The sequence below is a fragment of the Melospiza melodia genome, chromosome 4 (genome assembly GCF_035770615.1).
Source record: "Melospiza melodia melodia isolate bMelMel2 chromosome 4, bMelMel2.pri, whole genome shotgun sequence".
NCBI classification, from domain to species: Eukaryota; Metazoa; Chordata; class Aves; order Passeriformes; family Passerellidae; genus Melospiza; species Melospiza melodia.
The window spans coordinates 65,177,686-65,198,826 of record NC_086197.1 but is presented as its reverse complement, the minus strand read 5'-3'; the positions used below and the strand labels follow the sequence as shown (position 1 = coordinate 65,198,826).

At 39.7% G+C, this 21,141-nt stretch overlaps 1 protein-coding gene across 1 annotated transcript in view; it reads left to right on the top strand.

Moving 5' to 3' along the window:
• Positions 1–21,141, top strand: part of OTOGL (otogelin like) — a 93,014-nt gene that overhangs the window by 58,028 nt on the left and 13,845 nt on the right. The window contains exons 34-48 of the mRNA XM_063155872.1: positions 455–572; positions 1,724–1,803; positions 2,693–5,505; positions 6,189–6,366; positions 7,247–7,389; positions 8,039–8,062; positions 8,201–8,293; positions 8,914–9,103; positions 16,053–16,267; positions 17,355–17,496; positions 17,828–18,013; positions 18,523–18,735; positions 19,578–19,682; positions 19,993–20,100; positions 20,490–20,591. Of these exons, the coding sequence (XP_063011942.1) occupies positions 455–572; positions 1,724–1,803; positions 2,693–5,505; positions 6,189–6,366; positions 7,247–7,389; positions 8,039–8,062; positions 8,201–8,293; positions 8,914–9,103; positions 16,053–16,267; positions 17,355–17,496; positions 17,828–18,013; positions 18,523–18,735; positions 19,578–19,682; positions 19,993–20,100; positions 20,490–20,591 (4,710 nt within the window). The remainder of the gene's footprint in view (positions 1–454; positions 573–1,723; positions 1,804–2,692; positions 5,506–6,188; positions 6,367–7,246; positions 7,390–8,038; positions 8,063–8,200; positions 8,294–8,913; positions 9,104–16,052; positions 16,268–17,354; positions 17,497–17,827; positions 18,014–18,522; positions 18,736–19,577; positions 19,683–19,992; positions 20,101–20,489; positions 20,592–21,141) is intronic.

Sequence of the window (21,141 nt, the reverse complement as noted above, 5' to 3'; positions counted from 1 at the left end):
GCAGATAGAATGGTCACTTTATCATTGAACTATGTATTCATTGGCTTGCTCTTTCAAAATGAAAGTGGCATATCACAAAACAATGTATGTTAATATCTCATTAGTAATCTATAGATGTCTATTATTTTAAATTAATTCAGTAATTGTGTTGCATCCACAACCAACAGTATCTTCAATATGTTTAACTGATCTTTTAGGTTTTGAAACAGAGTATATTGTCAAAATTAATAGCTGCTTCTATTGTCAAAGCTTGAAGCGTCTTTTGGCTTGAACAAATTTAAAATACTCTAAATGAAACAAAATCTCACCTATTGGAAAGTTCCGAAAATTTTGTCTATTTGGTTTTAATTTTTTCATTTATCTGAAGATCCTAGTGAATGCTATAGAAAAGGGTTAAATTTAAATTGTTTATTGACTATTGAATCACTAAAAAACACCTTTCTTTCCTTCTCAGAACTCAGTGCTTCTGTGCCTTACAGAAGGATGTGTGAATGGCGATATGAATCTTGTGCTAATCCTTGTTTTAAGACATGTAGTGATCCTGAAGGAACAGCATGTAAATTTCTTCCTCTGTAAGTAAAATTAACCTCATATTACTACTGGATTGTTTTTCGTAAAAAGCCTACCATATGCTTTCTGAAAATCACTGCTGCTGCAATATCCATCTCGTTTTACTATCCAAATTTCAATATGATTCTTATGAGAAACTCTCACAAGTCATATGAAATCATTTGTACCAAGCCTCTCATTTCCCACAGTATGTATTTCCATTTAGATGCACTTTCCAACACAAGAATAAGAGGGTTTGTATTTAGCCCAGAGGATTAGGTTCTGGTAGTGGTTAAGTAGAAAGCTGTTAAATTAAATGAAGGCTATTTCCTTCTATGGATTTATAGCTGCATCCTAAACCAGTGCACCATGATGTTAAAATGACTAGATCTTTCTGGTGTTTATATGACAGAGATCAAAAATTGTAGGAATAGTAAGGGAGGAATACGCCCTCTCCTGTAAAAAGAGGGAACTTCTATTCAGATTTCGTGTCTCAGTGGTTCTCCCCTGGCCTCTATGAAACCACAGCAAACTAACAGGAAAAATGCCTAAAAGCTCAAGGCACAATGTGGTGGAAAAGAAAGGATATTTTAGATTCCAGACTCCCTAGGTATATGCAATTTATAATTAGTAATACTACAAACATGATTAATTTTCTCTGTTGGTATTCTTAGCTTTTTCCATATGGGAACATTGGTTGTTAATGTCTTGATTTTCCCATTGAAAAGTCCCCCAGAATGAAAAAGACATAGGAATATGGTGATTTGTCTGCATTCTCCTATGTTGAAAGGCTTTATGGAGTCAATCTAAATATTTTAATATCTCAAATGAACATATTTGGATAAAATAAAAGTCTTGTAGACAAGTTCATCATTCTGTGAAATACCTTTCTGTTTAAGGATCTAAACTTACACCTGGTTGGGGAAGAAAAATGGTCCAAACATCGTATTAATCAGCCTATGCAAATAATTATTAACAGTTTAGAAATAGAATTATGCTGCCAAATAACTTTGTGAACTTGAAATGCCTCAAAATTCTATGTTCATAATTTCATAGGAAAGTCCTCAGAACTCTGATAAGACATTCTAATGGTTTGTTTAGACAAAGTAAAATAATTTAAAATTAACTTATAATTCTACTGTGGCTCTAGAATTGACTATACAATATTTTGAAGGGTTGAAGGATGCATGCCATACTGTCCCAAAAACATGATCCTTGATGAGATCACACTTAGATGTGTTTATCCAGAAGACTGTGAGTATACTTCATTATGTTGATCTACTGTTATAAATTACTCCAAGATCCTAGGAAAGGATTAATCAAATGTAATTTTTTTAAAGTTAAATGCTTTCTCAGAACATATTTCTGTTGAAGATTGCTCCTCTTGGACATAGACTCTATCCCCAGTCATCCAAACTACAGCTTCTGCATTCAAAAAGTTATATTTTACATTGAATTCTCATATTTCTCAGATAGTGGGTTATTTATAACCTTTTGTGATTATGTTATACTCAGAGCAACTATATTTGACTATATAATGCTAGTACATTACACATATATAAGGGAGAGATTCCAAATGAAAGACATACAGCTGTAGCAAAAGTTCAGTCTTTTCAGAGGATGACACACCACTAACAAATTCAGCTCACCTATTTCATAATTTCTGGTGTGTAAAGATATCATATTATTTCCTTATTCCATGGGATAGAGTATTATTTTAATATCAAAATTTAGTTTTAATACTGTATCTGATTGTACAAATTTTGAATTAAATATGTTATGCTTGATATTTGCTGGTACAAAGTTGTCTCGTATAGTACCTTCTAAGTATGTAACATACTTATTTCAAATATTTTACTATTTTGGATTTACTGATTTTCCCTGGAATTGGCTTGTTTCTTCAAAATTGCTCTGCAAAATAAAGATTTTCACCAATATAAAAAATTAACTACTTCATTTGCAGAGAAAATTAGAAAACATTTAGAAAACATCTGCTGAGTTCCTCAAAGTCATCAGATGACCTGGAACCATTGGCAAGATCTGATTTGTTAATATTTAAATGGGACTTGAGTAGAGATGGATTTGCTATTTTTCTTTACTAATAATCCATAAAGGGCATTTAAACACACATTTCTCCTTTTAGGCATACCTCTGACACCTACAGAATCAGACTTTGGACTGAAGCCTTCACTGATAACCTCTCACATGGGTCCTACCACAGAGAGATTTCCTCAGACACTCCCTGTATTTGTTACTTCAAGGAATAAATCAACTCTCATCGGTGTGACAGACAAAATAACCATAAATGCAAATGCAGCTTCAAGGGGAATGAATATGTCAGCACAGTCCATTACAGACTTTTATTCATTGGAAGCTTCTAATGCAGCCACCTATTCAACATTTTCATTACCAAGTACAGTGGAGCCTTCTGATGTACTTCACAGCACAGCCCGCCCTACTGTCCTTTCCAAACCCATCCCTTCAACAGATTTTCCAATTCTTTTCCAAGGCTCAGCAGTCACATCATGTACTGACTGCTCTAATGCATCTATAACTTTACCCATTACAATAACAACTCAAACAACCCTGCTCAGTGCAAGTCCTGTTGCAGCACATTCTGCATTATTAACACCCACTTCCCTAGTGGTAGTTCCGTTTTCACTCGAAACATCAACCACTCAGCTAGGAACAGTTCGACTTTCCTCAGCACTAACAACTCTAGCCTCCAAGATATCTTTGGTCACTTCTGAGCTGCCTGCAGGGATTGGGAAGAGTAGGAATCCTTCAGTAAGTCATTCTAAGGGAGCAGAAACACACTCTGAAGTGTCTTTGTCTGCCTTGGGGGCTGACAGAGAAACTTTCACAAGACCTGTATTTCTTCTAGATCCACGACTGACACTAAGAACGTCTACTTCTCCTATATCTACTCTACCTGTTAGAACTAGGTCTGGCATTAGTCAAACTGCAGTGTACCCAACACCCAGTTCTGCACTGACTTCAGCTGCTCCTCAAATTCCTATGGCTACTAGATTTTCTAGCTCTGAGACAAGTGTTCCTCAATTAATCACAGTTTCATATTTCAAAACAGCAAAACCTTTGTCTAAAACTTCTCTGTTATCATTAAATGTTAGCTCTTCAACCAGTTTTCCTCCAAAGCCACTTTCATCTTCAGTGCAAACTTCAACAACTGTTCCAGAGCAGACATCTCCATTAAAAAATGGCAGTATTTCTGCTGCTCTGCCAATAATGACTGTATCTTCACCTCAAGTTGTTTCTAAAATCCCTAGAAACACTTCAAGTGCTGCAACATGCACAGTATCTACACCAGTCCATTCTGTGTATACCTCCCTGAAGCCCAAAGCTATGCCAGATGCCACTCTTGCCTCCAAAAGTTTTTATACAGTACCTTCTAGTGCCTCCACTCCTCTAATCAATTCAACAATCTTTGATAGGTCTGTAGTGAGTAAAACCTCAACAGAAAATAAGCAAATAATGCACACTGATCTCTTTTCATTATCATTTATTTCTAAAAAGCCAAAGAAATCTGTTACATCTTCAGCCTTCCCTCTCAGGACATTGGTATTACCTCTAAATTCTACACCCACTTCAGAACTTACAGAGTACCCAAAAAGTTCAGATACAGAATTAAAAACTGACCCTGTGGCTCAAAGTTCAGGTACTTCCATTTCCAAAAATCCTTCTTTTACAAGGTCATTATCTTTACTTACAACCTTGTTATCAACATCAGAACCATCTTATGTGACATCTCAGACTACAAGTTCTTCATTGATTCCCACAGTTAGTAGCACATCCCCACTAACACAAAATATAAGTGCTACCCAAGCATCAGTTCCGTCTCTAGATACACAAGGAACTTCAAAAATTCCAATTATAGATCTTGCAACTTCTGTGGATTTTTCTAAATTCACTTTAAAAATAAGTCTCTCTACCAACTTTTCAGCAGCACTAAAAACATCCATTGTAGTGCCCTCTTTACTAACACCTAACACCTCTGAAATCAGTTTAGAAAGCCAGCCCTCTATGCCTTCACCTCCTCCTAAGACCACTCATATCTCTAATGTTTCTCTAGGAAAGCAGAGTTCTTCGGTAAGTTCTTCAGGAGAAGAAGGAACAATATCAGCCATACCAGCTGGAATCATCGCTCAATCCACTACACCACTGGTCAGGAACACAACAGTGAATGCTACATCCTCAAAAGCACCTTATATTTATGCAAAAATGCTACCTAGCTCTTCAGCCAGTTTATTAGTTACTTCAGGGACCACCACCCTGGCCTCAAGGATTACTACAAAAACTGCTGATTCTTTTGTTGTCAATTTGGATTTTTACATGGCTTCAGCTTCAGTTCCTACCACCATAGAAACACACAAATCTTTATTTACAACTGCAGTAACTCAAGCTTCACAGAGCACTAGAGAAACTCCAAAGATTAATATAATGAAAACAACTGGTACTACAAATCCATTATCACAGATGAAGAGTACCTCATACATAGCATCAGAAATTAAATATACAACTTCATTTGAAAACACTGTGGATATTTCAGAAGATGGTCAGATGTCACATGAGCAAAAAAATGCTACCAAGATAAATGCTACAACCACAACTGACAAATCCTCCCCACCTTATTTGCCAGTAACCACACTTCAGAGTCTGCTTTTTTCAAGAAATACAACCTCAGTCAAAAATATCTCTATTTCTGGAGTCCTGGATGTAGTGACATCAGATAGGTCCAAAATCCCAACACAGAAGCCCATTACGCCTTATTTTAGTGTAACAGAGGCCACAGAGTTGCAAACCAGAGCTATACTAGATTTGTCTCTTTCTAGTGGTGGAATGGCTCTGCCTTCCTCATCAGAGACGACGGCTGTAGATGACAAGGCTTACTTTGGCACGATGATGCACACACTGATATCTACATCTTCTGAGTGTGTGGTATGATCACTCTTACTTTCCCCTGTATGTTAACATATGTATTTCTTTTCAGTCCATTCTGTTATTCTACATATGTAATACCCAAGATTTAAATCAGTTCATATTTTCTATTTAATTTACTTGTATAAAAATTCTCAGTTATTCTTAGAGGATAGTTTTGTTGCTGCTCTTACACTGCCTTGGTACATCCTGTAAGTTGGATATATTGCTCTGAAAAAAATTCTTTGAAGATATATGAGTTTTCTAGATAGCTAAATATATTTCTGAGGTGCTGAAAAAGCCACAATCCTTGGAATTTTGATGTTTCTGAGTAATCTTACCCCGTTTTTCTTTCTTCCACTTGTTTCTTTGTCATAGGGTTTAAAATTATGGGAATGCATGATTTTATGTTTCTTAAAATGCTTCAGATTATAACTAATTATAACGTGTACCCTCAATGCATAATGCTTTACATAGAGTATTCCACTAAAACTGGATGGAACAATGTGGGTGTGTGTGAATGGACATGCACCATTGTCACTGGTTACAACCACACAAATGCAAATCATTCCAAAATACCTGATGAGGGGCAGGTAGATGTGCTTATGTTTTCTGAGAGCTGGGGGGTGGACAAGTCATGGCTTGGACTTGATAAGGCCAATGAAGTTAAAATTGACTCTAGTTGTTTTTTCCTTACATGACAGCCAAGATACCTTGAACCTGTTGACAAATGTAGTCAGTATGTATGTGTGAATACGGCTTGGATGTTATACAATCTTTCAAGGAACTGCCCTAAGGATGTGCAGAAGCCAGATTGTGGTTTTCGAGGAATGCCTGTTCAAGTTAACACTGACAGCTGTTGTCCAGAATGGCAATGTCCCTGTAAGTCTCTCTTTTATTTTTAAATAAAATATGGTGCCTTGATCTGTAAATGTCAAGTAATAGGTTAAAGGGTTATTACAATGGGAATATGAGGTTAAATATTGGAATTAATTAAAAAGAGCTATTCATCAGCAAGGCAGAATGAAATATACTGAACATTTTGGTACCTTTGGATTGGTGTCCTGGAGAATGAAAATATTTTTCTTTTTAATGGAAACAGTGAAATGACATCTCCAGCATGAACACCAGTATTTTTCAGCTAAGACTTTTCAGAATTTTTCTCAGTAGAAATATTAAGATTTCAACATTTTATGAAGAAAAATAAATTAAATACAAACTTTTCTGAAAGACAGAACCCCATATTTCATTTATCTCTAATTGCAGTTTTTATTCATGCTTAGACACTGCAGAAACTGGCGGATGAGCCTGCCAAGGGAAAAAAAAGGCTAAAGAGAAGTGATATTGAAAACCTTGCAGAATCAATGAAATCAATATTGCACTTTATAATTTTTTCAAGATAAGGCAGATAAGTTCCTTGTCAGTATCTCAAAAATAGATATATATTTATGCATATATTTTTATCTCACATTGTGCAGATTCCTTAACCTGGCCTGTAAAACATTGATTTAAGTAAAAATTGTCACCAATTTAAAAAATTTTCCGTACCCTGGGCACACAGAAGCAGCTTAAGGTATTTCCACTGAGTAACCTAAACACTTAATTAGGCTTATGGCTCAGAATGTTGTCTGCAGAATAAGTGCATCTGTCTATCTATCTATGAATGTAGGTGCAAAAGCAAATAATTCTAGAACTGAAAGTTTTTAGAAATACTCTGTATTCAGTTTTGTGGTAACCTCATTAAATGACAGTTCTTTTTTAGGTCAGTGTTCTGTACTGTCAGAACTGAGTGTTATTACATTTGATGGAAACAACATAGCCCTCTGTAATATGGCTTCCTATGTTTTAGTCAAGTTACCAGGAGAAATTATTGTTGCTCATATTGAAAAATGTCCTGCTAATCAGGTAAGGTTCTTGCATTCATGCAATAATTATAATTGTTCCTTGAATTTCTTTGTGTTACAGGTTTGAAATTATGCAAAAATACGTCAATTAAAACTTATAAATAAAAGCCACACTCAGTTAAATATCAAGTTATTTAATTTTCAAGAAGCATGCTTAATAATTCTGCCTAGATAAAAAAAATTTATATTGAGTTAAATAGTAATTTTTATGTTCTAAGGAAATTTAAATGTAGATTCCTTTTGAATTATCAGAGGTGACGTAACTTCTCAATGCATGTCTCCTTTCAGGAGGAAACAGTTAAAGGCAACAGTCTTCCCTTGTTTTAGATGTTTTCTATTAAATTGCTCTCATTTCCTGGTTGCAATCTAGAGGTGGGAATGCAGAACACATGCAGATGAGCTTTAGAAGTCTGCAGTTTTAGTTCTAACTTTAGTTTTATAAGAAATGTAATTTGAAAGAACTTTTCAGCATATGCAATAAATTAGCTGAAAAGTGTGTATTTTTTATTATTTATAATAAAATATATTAGTTTAATTATTTAGCTGATTGTAGAAGAACATTAAAGACAAAGAAAAAGGTAATTTATTTTTGTAAATAAAAATGCTGCTGATTATTACTGAACTTCTAATTTATTTTTAATATTTTCCAGAGTGCAAATTCAATAAGAAAACTAGTAAGTACTTGCTTATTTAGCTGATTTTAAAATGCATTAATATAAAACATAGTTAATTAATATAGAAAATTCCAATAGCACTGCTACAGAATTAGAAAAATAATAATAACTAAATTTTATTGTCACTTTTCTTTCAAGGTGCCACCTGCAAACACTTCAGGACTCTGTTTTAAGAAATTAAATGTCACAACGCACACTTGTCAAATACTTATCAATCGTTTAGCAAGAAAAGTAAGTATCTATCAGCAGTGTGTGTATGCTTAAAAAATAGCTGGAAAGCTCTTCTGTTGTAGAATGTGATAACTCAGATTTAAAATAAAACACTACAGGATTAGGATTACTTTTGTAAATTAGATTCCCGATAATTCATGGTGTACCAGAGTCAAAACAATTTACATTTCTGGTACCATGCTTCACTTAAATGTCATTTTTGCATGTCACTTTAAAGCTCTTTTGAGATTTTAATGAAGCTACAAAAGCAGTTATGCCTGAGACTATATTTCCAGAAACCCTAGAACCCTAGAAGTGATAAATACTTAAGCTACTTTCCTTGCTAGTCAGTAACAAGTCACAACAGATGGCTTTCAATAGTTGGAATGAGGTTTTCTTTCATCATATGATATGTGATAAATAAGATTTATTCTTTCACTAATTACAAAAGATTTTTTTTTCCTCATGCCTACTTCATTTGCAGTTTTTGGAAGTGGCAGGAGTGTTAAGCTCTCTAAGCACTGTGACTGTTATATATGGCAGAGGCTGTGAGAATAGTATTTTGTTATAAAATGGAAATACACATAAAATACATCATTGCAGTCTGGCTTTATCTCTAAAATGTGTTTGTTTTCTTTTAGGTAGTTGTAGATTCTGAAATTCAACCATTACCATTTTCAAGAGAAGGACTGAATGTTCAGGATACTGGTGCAATGTATGTGGTTAATACCCCAGGTGGGATTAGCATCAAGTGGGCTCACGTTACAGGCATCATAGATATACAGTATGGACTGCACCCTAACACAACGAGGAAGACAGAAGGACTTTGTGGTGAGGCCATGGTGGCAATTTTTTCTTATTCAATAACTTCCCAATTGAAATTTGCAAATCCCTTTTGTGTCTGTGACCAGGTGTCCCTATAGCTCTCGATGTGACCCTCATTAACTATGCTGACAATCCTATGTGAGAGCCTGAGAAATACTATTAATTAATTAATAATAAATTAATCTTCTGTTCGAAAGCACTGTGTGCTAATAAAGTACTTTCCAGAACAAGTAGTGATCAGCACATTGTATCCAAATAACCTTAAAAAAATTACTGGTTTCTTTTACTTATTTTTGCCTCTTTTAAGAGTTTTGCTGAAGCCAAATAAATAAAAAGACAACTTTTAGTGAAGAAGTGGATGCTAAAGAAATTCAGGTAGTGATGGTATATTTCAGTGAATATGGAGACAAGTCTGATGTTAGCAGTGGCAGCTTATTGCTATGAAAATACTGACAAAAGTTGTATCTTGGGAAGGGTCCAAGTCTTGTGAGGACAGTAAATTCAGAATCTGATTTTGGACCTCTTGAGGCTGAGTCTAAGGTCCAAATCTGTGCTGGGGTGTCTCACTCTTGAATTACAATCATAGCAAATGTAATATGTTTCAAGCTTCCCTGAAGCCTTTTTATCACTTTGCCAGGAGAAATAATATGGAAAAGTATAAGGAAGTATATAAAAGAAGGAATAATATGAAAAAGTACAAATAAATATATAAAAGTATAAGGTGATTAAAAATTAATTTTATAATAAATTTTCATTTTCTAGTGGTTTGTAATTTTACAAACCCTTCATATTAAAAAGGGAAATTAACTTCTTATAATCTTTTTAAACTGCTTTTAGTTTTAAAAGCAAGCAAAGCAATTCAGATATGCTTTAAGCGTAAGCATAAACAAACCAAGACTTTAAAATCAATTGCTGTCTTCTGCTTGAACAAAAGGAAACTTCTCCTAAATCTACTGAGAGAAGGTCAAGGCTAGCTCTGCATCTTTTCCCAGTATCATGCCATCTTCTCTATGCATTCTGAACGAATGGGACAAGACGAGAGCAAATGTAGAAAGAATTATAGAATAGTTCCTCTTTGTGTCATGAGAAGACAAAAACAGGAAGGCTATGCAGACAAATCCAAACTTAGCTTAAAATACTGTTGTACTACCTGATATTTTGCATTAAAGTTGGAAGTTTTCTTTAGTGCTTCTTTCCTGTCCTCTACTGTTTGTCCCTGCCTGGGATTCTGCAATCCTCTTCCTCTCATACCAGAAAAAGCTGTGGGACTGTGTGGTAAATTAGCTTTATTTTTAAAGCTATATTGATTCTGCAGTTCTGCAGCATGGCCTTACAAGCCCTACTGCCAGCAGTTTGTGATTTGCAGCAAGAAGCAGAAGAGCTAAGAATACAGGAAAGGGGTGCTACTGTAAACCACTTGTTATTTAAGAGCCGTCTTCTGTACTTCTCTATGCTGTCTGAAAGAATAATAGCCTGCCACACCAAGCTAGTCCAGTTCTAACAAAGGACCCTGGAGTGCATCAGACTGCAGGTCTGGAAACAGGAGGGCAAGGTCTTAGGGTATGTTTAACAGTGCAGAAGAAAAGTGGAAACAAAAGAGGAACTTTGCCTGATCAGCTCCTGAGATGTAAAACTAGTATGAAGATTAAATTTTGGCATTACTCACTTGTAATATGCTTAAAGAGATCATGTATTTTAATTTATGTATCAATAGAATAATGAATTCAGGTAGACAATGAATGCCAGGGGTCTGGGAAGGTAGCTTTTTGCGAGGGTGTATCTGGCCTGGGATGGTCAGTGTCCGGCTAGCAGAGGGCAGGCCGACACTCTGCTGCAATTCAGTGCGAGCACCCCTTGGCATCTGAGGGCCTCGGGCTGTGCTCGCACTACGGACCAGTCGCGGGGCATCGTCAGGGTGTAGAGGAATTTGGAAGAAACAATCTTTGATATCAACAACGGCCAAATTCCAGTTTCGGGGAAGCATTGCTGGGGAGGGCATCCCTGGCTGGAGAGACCCCATATCTACAATTTTTTCATTAATTTGGTGAAGGTTGGTCAGGAGCTGCCACTTTATTGGGCTTTTTGATAACAAAAACTGGAGAATTCCAGGGAGACATTGTCTCCACTATGTTGCCCTTAAGTAGCTGCTCCTGAACGAGCTCATTGAGCACCTTCAATTTTTGCTTGTTAAGTGGCCACTGCAAGACCTGTACTGGTTTATCAGTCAGCCAATCCAGCTTCCAGGTCCGGCGCTCCTCAGTGGCCACTGCCCAAAAAACCTGGGGAGCCTTTGGCAGGTCAGTTTTGGCTCCCCACTGGGCCAGTAGGTCTCTCCCCCAGAGAGGCTTGGTGTAATCCAATACGAACGGGCGTACTGAAGCCAATTGCCCGTTGGGTCCCGTAATTTGCACAACGCTCCTTGATTGCTTAGCCAATTGGAGCCCTCCTACACCTTGAATTGTGCCAGCTGTGTTTTGCAAGCCCCAATGTGACGGCCACTCCCGAGAGGGAATGATCGTCACATCTGCCCCTGTGTCCAGAAGACCCCTTACAATCTTGCAGTCCCCGCCCAACGAAAGCTGACATGTCAGGCGGGGGCTTCTCCCTCCCCACTACTTGAGCACAGGCCACTGTCGGAGATGATGAATCTTCCGCCGGCTTGTTCTGATGGTCTTTGTCCGGGAATGGAATGGCCTGGGCGATGATCTGACTTTTGGGGAGGAAGAGAGGGGGTCGGACACAGTACAGCCCTACCGTGAAACGGTCCCGGTCTGTGGTGACCAGTCCCGGGACGATGTAAATGTCTCGCGGTGTGTGCTTGGTGTCTCAGACGATGGTCCACCTGCAACGTCCTAACTTTCTCCAGCGACCGGGATGTTGGAGGTCGACAGACACCAGCTGTAAATCACTATTGGGGAGATGTAGATCCCTAGTGAACTGCAGCCTGTATGGGGAAGCAGAGGACAAGGTGTTAAGTGCAGTTTGGGGCTGAATACCACAGGTGTGCGTCAAGTCCGGTATTAGAAAAGACAAGTCAGGTAAGGCGTGTGGCGGCTCTCCCTTCTCTCCTCCCTCCCCGCTGGATGTTAATATGCCCACCACACTTTTGTCCACGTGCAGGGAGGGACTGCGCTCTAATTCTAGTTTTTTTGCTCCCTCTCTTTTTCCTCCCTCCTCTTCCTATACTCCATATAATCTTGTGGCATAGGACACTAGGGCATCCAGTACCCTACCTTGCCACAAAGCTGACAAGGTGAGTTGCCACTGTTCTTCTGCCGGACCCTGGTGTCATTGGTCCGGCGGTGGCGGCAGCTTCGGCTTCAGGGTCTTCAGGCGTTGGGAACTCCGTGAAGGCTACGAACGCTCTCTTAGGGCGCACTTTCAGGTCTTGTAGTGGAACCTCCCTGGCGCACACTTCAATCATTTGCTCCACCGTTGGCCAGGGGTTTCGAGGGAGAGTTCGGATGGCCCGCCTACACACCGCGTTGGCGTTGTATTAGGCCATCTGTCTCAACATCTCCTCTCTCTCCCTCTGCCCTGGAACCTGCGCCTCGACGAATCTGTACAACCTTTCCATGAACGCCAAGTAAGGTTCCTGCGCGCCCTGCCTGATCTCTTCCTCTTCCATCTGGGAGGTGGTTGTTTCTAGTTTGTAAAAAGCGCGTTCCGCAGCCTTCCCTGTTTCAACTAGCTGTACAATAAACAATGCCTTGGCCTGAGCTGCCCCGCTTGCCCACTGCCCGGTGCCCACCAGATAGTCTTCCAAGATCACCAAGCCCTCGGTGTCGTGAGATGTGGAGGGATTCCCCCAAAGTATTGGGAGAACCTCCACAATCTCTCTCCTCCATTCTCCCACCCAGACCCTGAATTCCATCGGGCCTAAAAGGCTGGAGAAGAGAGCCCTCAGGTCCGCGGGCACCAGATCTCCCTGTGCAAGAACCGGCCGAAGGAGCCCCTGAAAATACTCAGATTCCCAGAAGTACTCCCTCTGGGCCTTGCACAGTTCCTTGATCTGGGCCTGGGTGATAGGCACCTATTGGGCCTGAGCACTCCCCTCCCTGCTGAGGTGGTATGTAACCGGGGCAGCTTCCAATAAAGACACCTGCCCCGGCTTCCAGTCATCCACTCCCCCCCCGGAACATGAAGTGTGGGAACCGGAAGGGGGAGCGTGGAAACCGGAATTGGAGGAGGTTGAGGCGGGGCTTGGTCTGTGGGCGGGGCACCAGCAGGGGCGTGGTGACTCATTTTTCTCCGCCTCCAAGGTGGAGTTAGGAGGCGGAGTGGAATAAGAAGGTGGGACATGGGAGGAGTCGATGGAGGGTGGAACTGTGGGCGGGGTGAGGGGAGGAACTGAGGGAGGAACCGAGAGCGGAGAAAAGGGTAGAACAGAGGAAGGAACCGAGGGTGGAACTATGGGAAAAGAGGACGGGTCATGGGAAAGGAAGGGTTTGGCTTTAGGGAGAAAGGGATTCGGGGTAGAAGAAGGGGCAAAGGCAGGAAAGACCATGTGGTCTCTGCCATTTTGGACTCCTTGGGAGCCATCTTGAGGAACTTCAGGAAACCTTACAACTTTAGGGTTTACAACCGGGGACTTGGGGAGAGGAGGTACAGGGGGATCGGGAAGAGAGCTCCAAAGAGCTTGGCCAGGGCTCTTCAGAGGGGGAGGCCAAGCCGGTCGCGAGGGAGCAGCGGCAGGGTGGACCCCCTGCTTCTTGCTGGCCTTAAGGATCCCTCGAGAGGGCTCCTGCCAAAGGGAAGAGGGAGAGGAATGGGGGGTACGAACACATGAACCAGGAGAACTAGGGAGCAAACTGAAACGAGATGGGCTTTTCCTCAAATTCTCGGGTGGGCGCAGTGTGGTTAGCACTTTGCCCACCCAATACGCCACAGTAGATAAATGTGTCGCCCCGGAATTGACTTCACTATCTAATTTTGCCACAACGGCTGCCCAAAACTGTGGCTCTTTTACAAGTTCCTGGGTGACTTCAGGAAAACGCAAAAAAAGTCCACTTAACCAACAACTTTAATTCTTTCTTGGGGGCAGCAAACCCTCCCCCAAGCAATAAACCTTTAATAACATAAAAAATTCCTTTCTGGAATTTGCTTAGACCAGCACCCATGGTTACTCCTAAGGTACCTCAAAGCAAGGTTGCCTTAGGAAGAGCAAAAACCCTTGATGGAAACTCCACCCGCCCGAGGGGAACGAGAACTAAAACAAGAAGACACGCTGCTGGACCCCTGCTCCCCCCGCTGTCCCCAAGTCTGGGGTTTCAACAAGGGGAAATAAAGGACTTTTGGGTGGTGGGATCTGGCCCCAAGTCTGGGGATACAGACTCCACAGGGAAGAGAAAGCAAAAAATGATAGGGGGCGAGGACTGTCCCTAGAAGACCCGGGTATCAGTCCTCAAAGGAAAAAGGGTTGGGAGCAGTCCCCAAAGCAGGGCATGAACTCCTAGGGGGAGTTAAAAAGACAGGGGGGAAGCCCTGAAAGTCCCCAGCTCAGGGCCAGGGCTTACCTGCTCCAGCGGCGTTGCCAACGAAAACTCAGGAGGGTGGTCACAGTTGCAGAAGCCCTCCTTCGGTGCCTGGAGTTGTGGCTTCTGGTCCCCTGGGAGCACTACCCCTAGAATGGGGTCTGCTACTACCAGGAGTAGCTGGCAGCCAAAAGGATTTGTAAATCCGGTCCGTGGGGTCCGGTGACCTGGCGTCCAGATGTCCAGCAGTCCACTCAGGGCCCCACGTTGGGCGCCAACTTGCGGCGAGGGTGTATCTGGCCTGGGATGGTCAGTGTCTGGCTAGCAGAGGGCAGGCCGACACCCTGCTGCAATTCAGTGCGAGCACCCCTTGGCGTCTGAGGGCCTCAGGCTGTGCTTGCACTATGGACCGGTCTCACCACCAATGCAACTGCAAAGAAGGAGCTGGACTCTCAGTGGGGTTAAATCCAGTTTAACGAATGAGCCAAGATGACATTCAAGGAGACGCCCCAGGGAAGGATCCCAAGGAAGAACCCCAAGGAGAGACCAAGAAATGGGGGTGAAACGAGGTTATAAGGGGGGTGGGTGTACCAAGTAGGGGATTACATTGAACCAATCAGGAAGGGTGGAGGGATGAACTTAACATAATTGACATAAAGGGAAAACCAATAAATACAAAGTAAAGGAGGGGCCCCGGGACCACAGCCAACCACAACCCCCAGAGAGGAGAAGATTCTGGAAAGTTGGGAGGAGTGGGGGGTGATTGACTGGGCCCAGGGAGGAGAGAGAGTCTAAAAATAAGGGAATAATGGGGAGGAGGAATTATATCACTTAACTGACAACTTATGCCAATGGCGGGAAAACTGGGGAGGGCAGAACCATTTGCAAACATAGGGGGGAACAATACAAAATGGGGGAGCTATACAATAAACTTAACAAACACACTACTACAGTTTTTTTACAGTGGCTTTGTATTAATAACTTCAGTAAGAACAATATTTTCTCTAGATAAAGCAATTTGTTCATCAAAAGATTCTTTTAATAACTTCTTGCACTTAGAATGTTCAATTAAATCTCAGTACAATGTGAAATCATTGGTGATGAGCAATTTATCTCAAAACCATCTACTATTACTCCCAAGGAGCTGACTGCCATTCAGTAGAATGAGATCAGAATCTAGCACCATGTCAGTGAATTTGATACACTCAACAGCACATTTTGGTAGCAGTTTTTCTCAAAAGTTAATTGTTGTGAAAGGTAAAATGAGTTCTACTTGTTTTAGCAAGCCATTGAGCTGAGAACTAAAATCACAAGCAAGAGGTTGGAACTACAGTGGACATACAGCTACTTTAATTTATTTACTCAGGTGACTGAGTTTCACAGGTCACCTGATGCAGTGTTGATCATAATTGATCAGGTAGTTTTTCTTTCCTGAATGAAGGAATATTTGTGCATTTTTGAATACGATGCTCTGTCCCCAGGGGTGTGTAATGGAGATCCTAGTGATGACCTGAAAATGCAAAACATGACCATAATTACAAATATGGAGGAAATTGAAATGTTCATTAAGAGCTGGGAAATTGGGAAATCACTTGATGTAACAACTAGGAGGCCAGTAAGAAACTGTACTGAAGATAACTGCACATACTGTATGGAACTGTTAAACAGAAGCATTTTCATCCCTTGTCATAAGAAAGTGAGTATGAGGATCAGAAAAATTGCAGGACCAACTCATGTAATAGCTGTACAATTAAGAAAAGAGTGACTGGTACATGCACAATTTTAATGTTTGGCTTATTTTTATAATTTTACAGTGAAATGGGTCCATTGAAATGCCATGTTGTCCATTGAAAACACACATTTATTTTGATCCCTGTGCTATTATGCTGTTTTTTGAAATTACTTAATGGGCATTTTTCAAAGGGGACACACTGGATTACCATGTCAAGATAAGCATGTTCCAGAGATGTTATTTTTATTAAATGCTTGATGAGGATCACTAAAACAGAAAGCCTCATGCTTCTGCTCCGCACAACAGCGATTCATGCAGTTGCAGACTTATTGGACTAAAGAAATTTCCAGTTAAAATATTTTGACATAGCCAATATTATGTTGAAAATTTTCTAGCATTTCTTACAGAAATAATTAGAATTTACTTCTACAAATTGTACTTTCTAATGGGGATCTAGCTGTAACATGCAGCTATAGAGATGAGTAGACCTCTATAGGTCACCAGAGGTTGGTAGTGCAGCACATCTGCTTTCCAGAGCAGCAAATGAGGAAGCCCCAAATCTCTGAGGTATAACTGACTTTTCCAACTTAATTAAAAATAAAAATTATTAATTACTCAAGGAGCCCTTTCTTTCTGAGAGATAGATGTGTAAAATAGGTTATCAGGTCCTACAGGCACAGAAACAGAGTAAGAGGTAATACATTCACAGCAGGATTGTATTGAAGGCATAGCAGCAATGTTTAGCTGAGATTGTTCAATTTTAGTTGACAGGGCTATGCTGAAAAGCTCTTCAAAGTAATGATCAGTACTTTTTTATGCTGATCAGTAGAGAGAGAATGCAGTCCTAATGAGATTGTCACATAAAAAATCTCACTACATCTGGCAGTTTAAGTTTTGCAGAATGAGTGTTCTGTCAAAAAAGATATTTTTAAATTCAGACACTGTTAGTGATTTTTTCCCTTGGGGCTGTATTACTTATCTTAATTGCTGATTTATTTTAGTTACAGGAAGTCCTTATACTTGTTAATTCCCAATTTCAATATGTTCCTAGGTGTCACCACAGGAATTTTGTGAGAAGATGTGGATCAACAGTACTAATTTTTGGAACTATGAGTGTGATGCACTTTCTGCATATGTGGCTTTATGCAACAAGCACAACATCTGCATTAAATGGAGGACACCTAATTACTGTTGTAAGCAGATAGCCATATTCTGTACGCTTATGTGGCTTTAGTGACGAGGTCTTCTAGTGATAAGCTAAAATTATATTTCTTTCTATTATTCTTGTAAGTAAAATCTCATTTTATCACAGTGTTGGTAAATCAGGGTACAAGTTCTTAGGATGAGAATACATAATTTAGTCATGAATTAATTTTAATCTCTATTGAATTCGTTGCTTACCTAAAGTAATGTTTAAAGTACAAATGTGTGCTTTCTGTGCTCACTTGCTATTACAACCTGTTTAACCAATGAAATGCTGAAAGGATACAGAAACACTCAATATCCTTTCTTAATTCCTTGCAGCACTGAGCTGCCCTGAGGGCAAGGAATACCAGCCTTGTGTGCAACCCTGTGAAGCCAAGACATGCTTGAATAAATGGTTCTATGAGGATTCTCCCTGTTCCTATTTAAGGGAAGATTGTGTGTGTAAAAACGGCACCATTCTGCATAGAACAGACTCAGACCTCTGTATACCAGAAGAAAAATGTAGTAAGTACAGTAGTACAGAGTAGTTCTGCACTTATGATCATGTTAACCACAGTTATATTAACAGTTCATGGTAAGAGAGAAGCTTAAGTTCTGTGTCAATCCCCAGTAAATGTGAATCTGGTAAAGGACCCTTCAACAGAGCCTAACATTTCTCAAGCTACAGCAGTTTGTGCTTTCAGTTAACTTGGCTTTAAGAGCCAGTGCTGATGTGACTCTGCTGGGGGAAAAGTGATGGCCATTCTTCTATAGCTCCCAGGCTTTCCTCCCTTGGGAACTTAGGAAGGAATAACATGGGCAGGTTCTGTCCCTTGCCCTCACCCATTTTCACCCATAGAAAAGCATTTGTTCCTTTGGGGCTTTTAAGATCATCATCCTTTCTTGGACTCTTATCGTAATGCTCCACAGCCATAGTTTTTTGTGCAATAATTTTATGCAAGTCACAGCTGCTTGCAGGAAATGGGAGCTGTCTGCTTGTTGAAGGGATAGAAAGGGTTCTTTTTCTCTTCCAGCATGTACAGATAATAAAGGACAACCCCGCTCTGCTGGGGAGATCTGGAATGGGTCCATGAGAGGGTGCTGCATGTACAGCTGTTTAGAAAATGGAAGCATTATTGCTGTAGAACCTGAGTGCAGTGAGGATCCACCACCAGTCTGTGAAAGAGAAGGGGAAGTTCTACTCCATGTCATTGAAGAGAGAGCTTGCTGTCCCAAGAAAGTTTGTGGTATGTACCAAACTTGTTCTCTGTAATAGAAGTATAAAATAAGTGCTTCACATTCACAGGCAGATGACAAACTTAAGATTCAAGGTAACATTTTTTAGAATTAATTTTCAAGTACTTGTGGCTGGTTAGGCCAGAAATTGAGGCTTCTATTCATTATAAGAATTATTCACTGAAATTTTTTCTTAGAAGTCCACCAGTTCAACAAAACTTCTGTTAAAAATATTTTTAAAGCTCTTGCATAGAATTTAATAATAAATTGATTTATATTCAGTGATAGAAGTATCTTGGTATTTGGGGACGCCATGAGAGATTGCTTGCTTCTCTTTCTAGTACTTTGGTGTGATGAACAGTGTCTGATCTATTGCTGTTTCCCAGAAGATTTTTTCTGGGAGCTGATCACTGAATACTAATATTCTGCCTAGCCATGGTTGTTAAGAAAAAGAATAAGCTTATTGCTCCTAAAATACTAAGAAAAATATACTAATTTCTTCATAACATATTCAAGGAAAATGAGAACATATGGTCCAGCTGATGTGGTGCTTTTGCTTATTAGATGCCTGTAACCAATGCTGTATTGTCAATTTGCTCAAGGAATATCAGTGGGACATTATAGCTGGCTTCATGCACAGGGAGCAGAGCAAGTAACTACCAGTTTGGAGAGGGATATTACTGCTTGCTTGGGTTGAGCACAAAAATCTACATGATGGTATGGAGTGAACTTTAAGCTGACTTGGGCTGCTCTTGTTTTGTTGATCTCTGCATTAGATGGTATAAATAGCCTGAACTATAGGACTTGCACTAGTATCTGTCTAAAGACATCAAAATTGTTTTTTATCCCACAGAATGTAACATGTCATTGTGTGATGCCATTATTCCAACATGCAAACCCAATGAAAAATTAGTGGCAGGCTACCACCCCCTGTCCTGCTGCCCACAGTACCGATGTGGTAAGGGAAATGCAAAACCACAGTCAGTGGAAAGTTTTCCATACTTGTATTATATGTTGGAAGAAAATTTTCATTACAAGTTGTCTTGATTGTTAACAGAATGGGACACTGTAAATAGCACCAGGCAATGATGTGTGTTTTTTTAAACATTCTCTAGTATTTTTTTTGTCTTTGTGTTTTGTGTTATGTCTTATTTACAGTAAATTTGGGGTATTTTATTTTACTTAGCATATGAAGAATATATTTTTTTATCTTTTTCATATTGTTTCAGTGACTTCTTTTAAAACAATGTTTGTTTCACATCCTACAGAATGTGATCCTTCAGTTTGTTTCAATGCCTCGCAGCCTGACTGCAGAGAAGATCAGTTTATTGTTGAGGCAAAACAGGAAGACCCCTGTTGTTTCTCTCATCTCTGTGGTAAGATGCCTCAAATATTTTTAGGGAGAGCTAAAGAATAGTCAAATATTTACAAAACCAGACTGTAATTCTAAAATAACCCAAGGCAGGAATTCTTGGAGTGAGACTTCACACAGATCTGGTGGACTGGAGGATCATTATTCTTGGGTTTGGGGATCTTTTTTTTCCCAACACAATTTTGAACATCATATTTGAACTTTGTTTAGCTTTAATATCCATAAAATGCTTATAAGTTCTATTATCTGAGTAACAAATGCAGTATTACTTTTCATATAGTCAATTAGATGGAATTCATATGTGCTAACTTTTTACTATTTTAAATATTTTCAACTTTGTACATGTCTGTTTTTTGGTTTTTTTTGGTGTTTTTTTTTTTTTTTTTAATTTAGTGTGTGAATCCTGTATTGAACCTGTTCCCTTGTGTAGTGAAGGGGAAATTCTCACTGTAGACCTTAATACCATACACTACTGCTGTCCTCATTACTACTGCGGTGAGTGTAACTGCTGAGAGTTTGATACGTCACCAAATTCAGTAAAAATGACAGTGCATGGCTCTGCAGGGATTTGTTTAGGTTTGGCAATTAGAGTGGGCTTCAGGTACAGACTGAGAGGTCAAAATGAGAGTGCAGAGGTACCAAATTTGACACAAAGTTCTTGGTATGCCCAGTGGTGGTCTAACAAACCTCATCAGTGGAGTCTGGAGAGGTTTTTCAGTTCACCAGACAGAAATATGGTTGTCTTCACAGTGATTTAAATACCAATATATTAATCTGGCCCTGAATCCCATCCTTGGAGTACAAATATACGGTTTTTCACATATTATAACACATTTAATAAAACAGCTTCCATGCTGGTTTTCCTCTGTTGTACAAGTCACTAATGTTTAGGCAGTTTCTTTGCACTTTTAGCTCCTAGGGGAAGGAGTAGACCAAGGATTTCAAATACTGCTGGGTTGACTACTCTTCAAACAATGAGCAGGCACAAGAAAAATATTTGCAGTGTAACTTGGTCCTTTTCTAGTCTCATAAAACACATAAATTG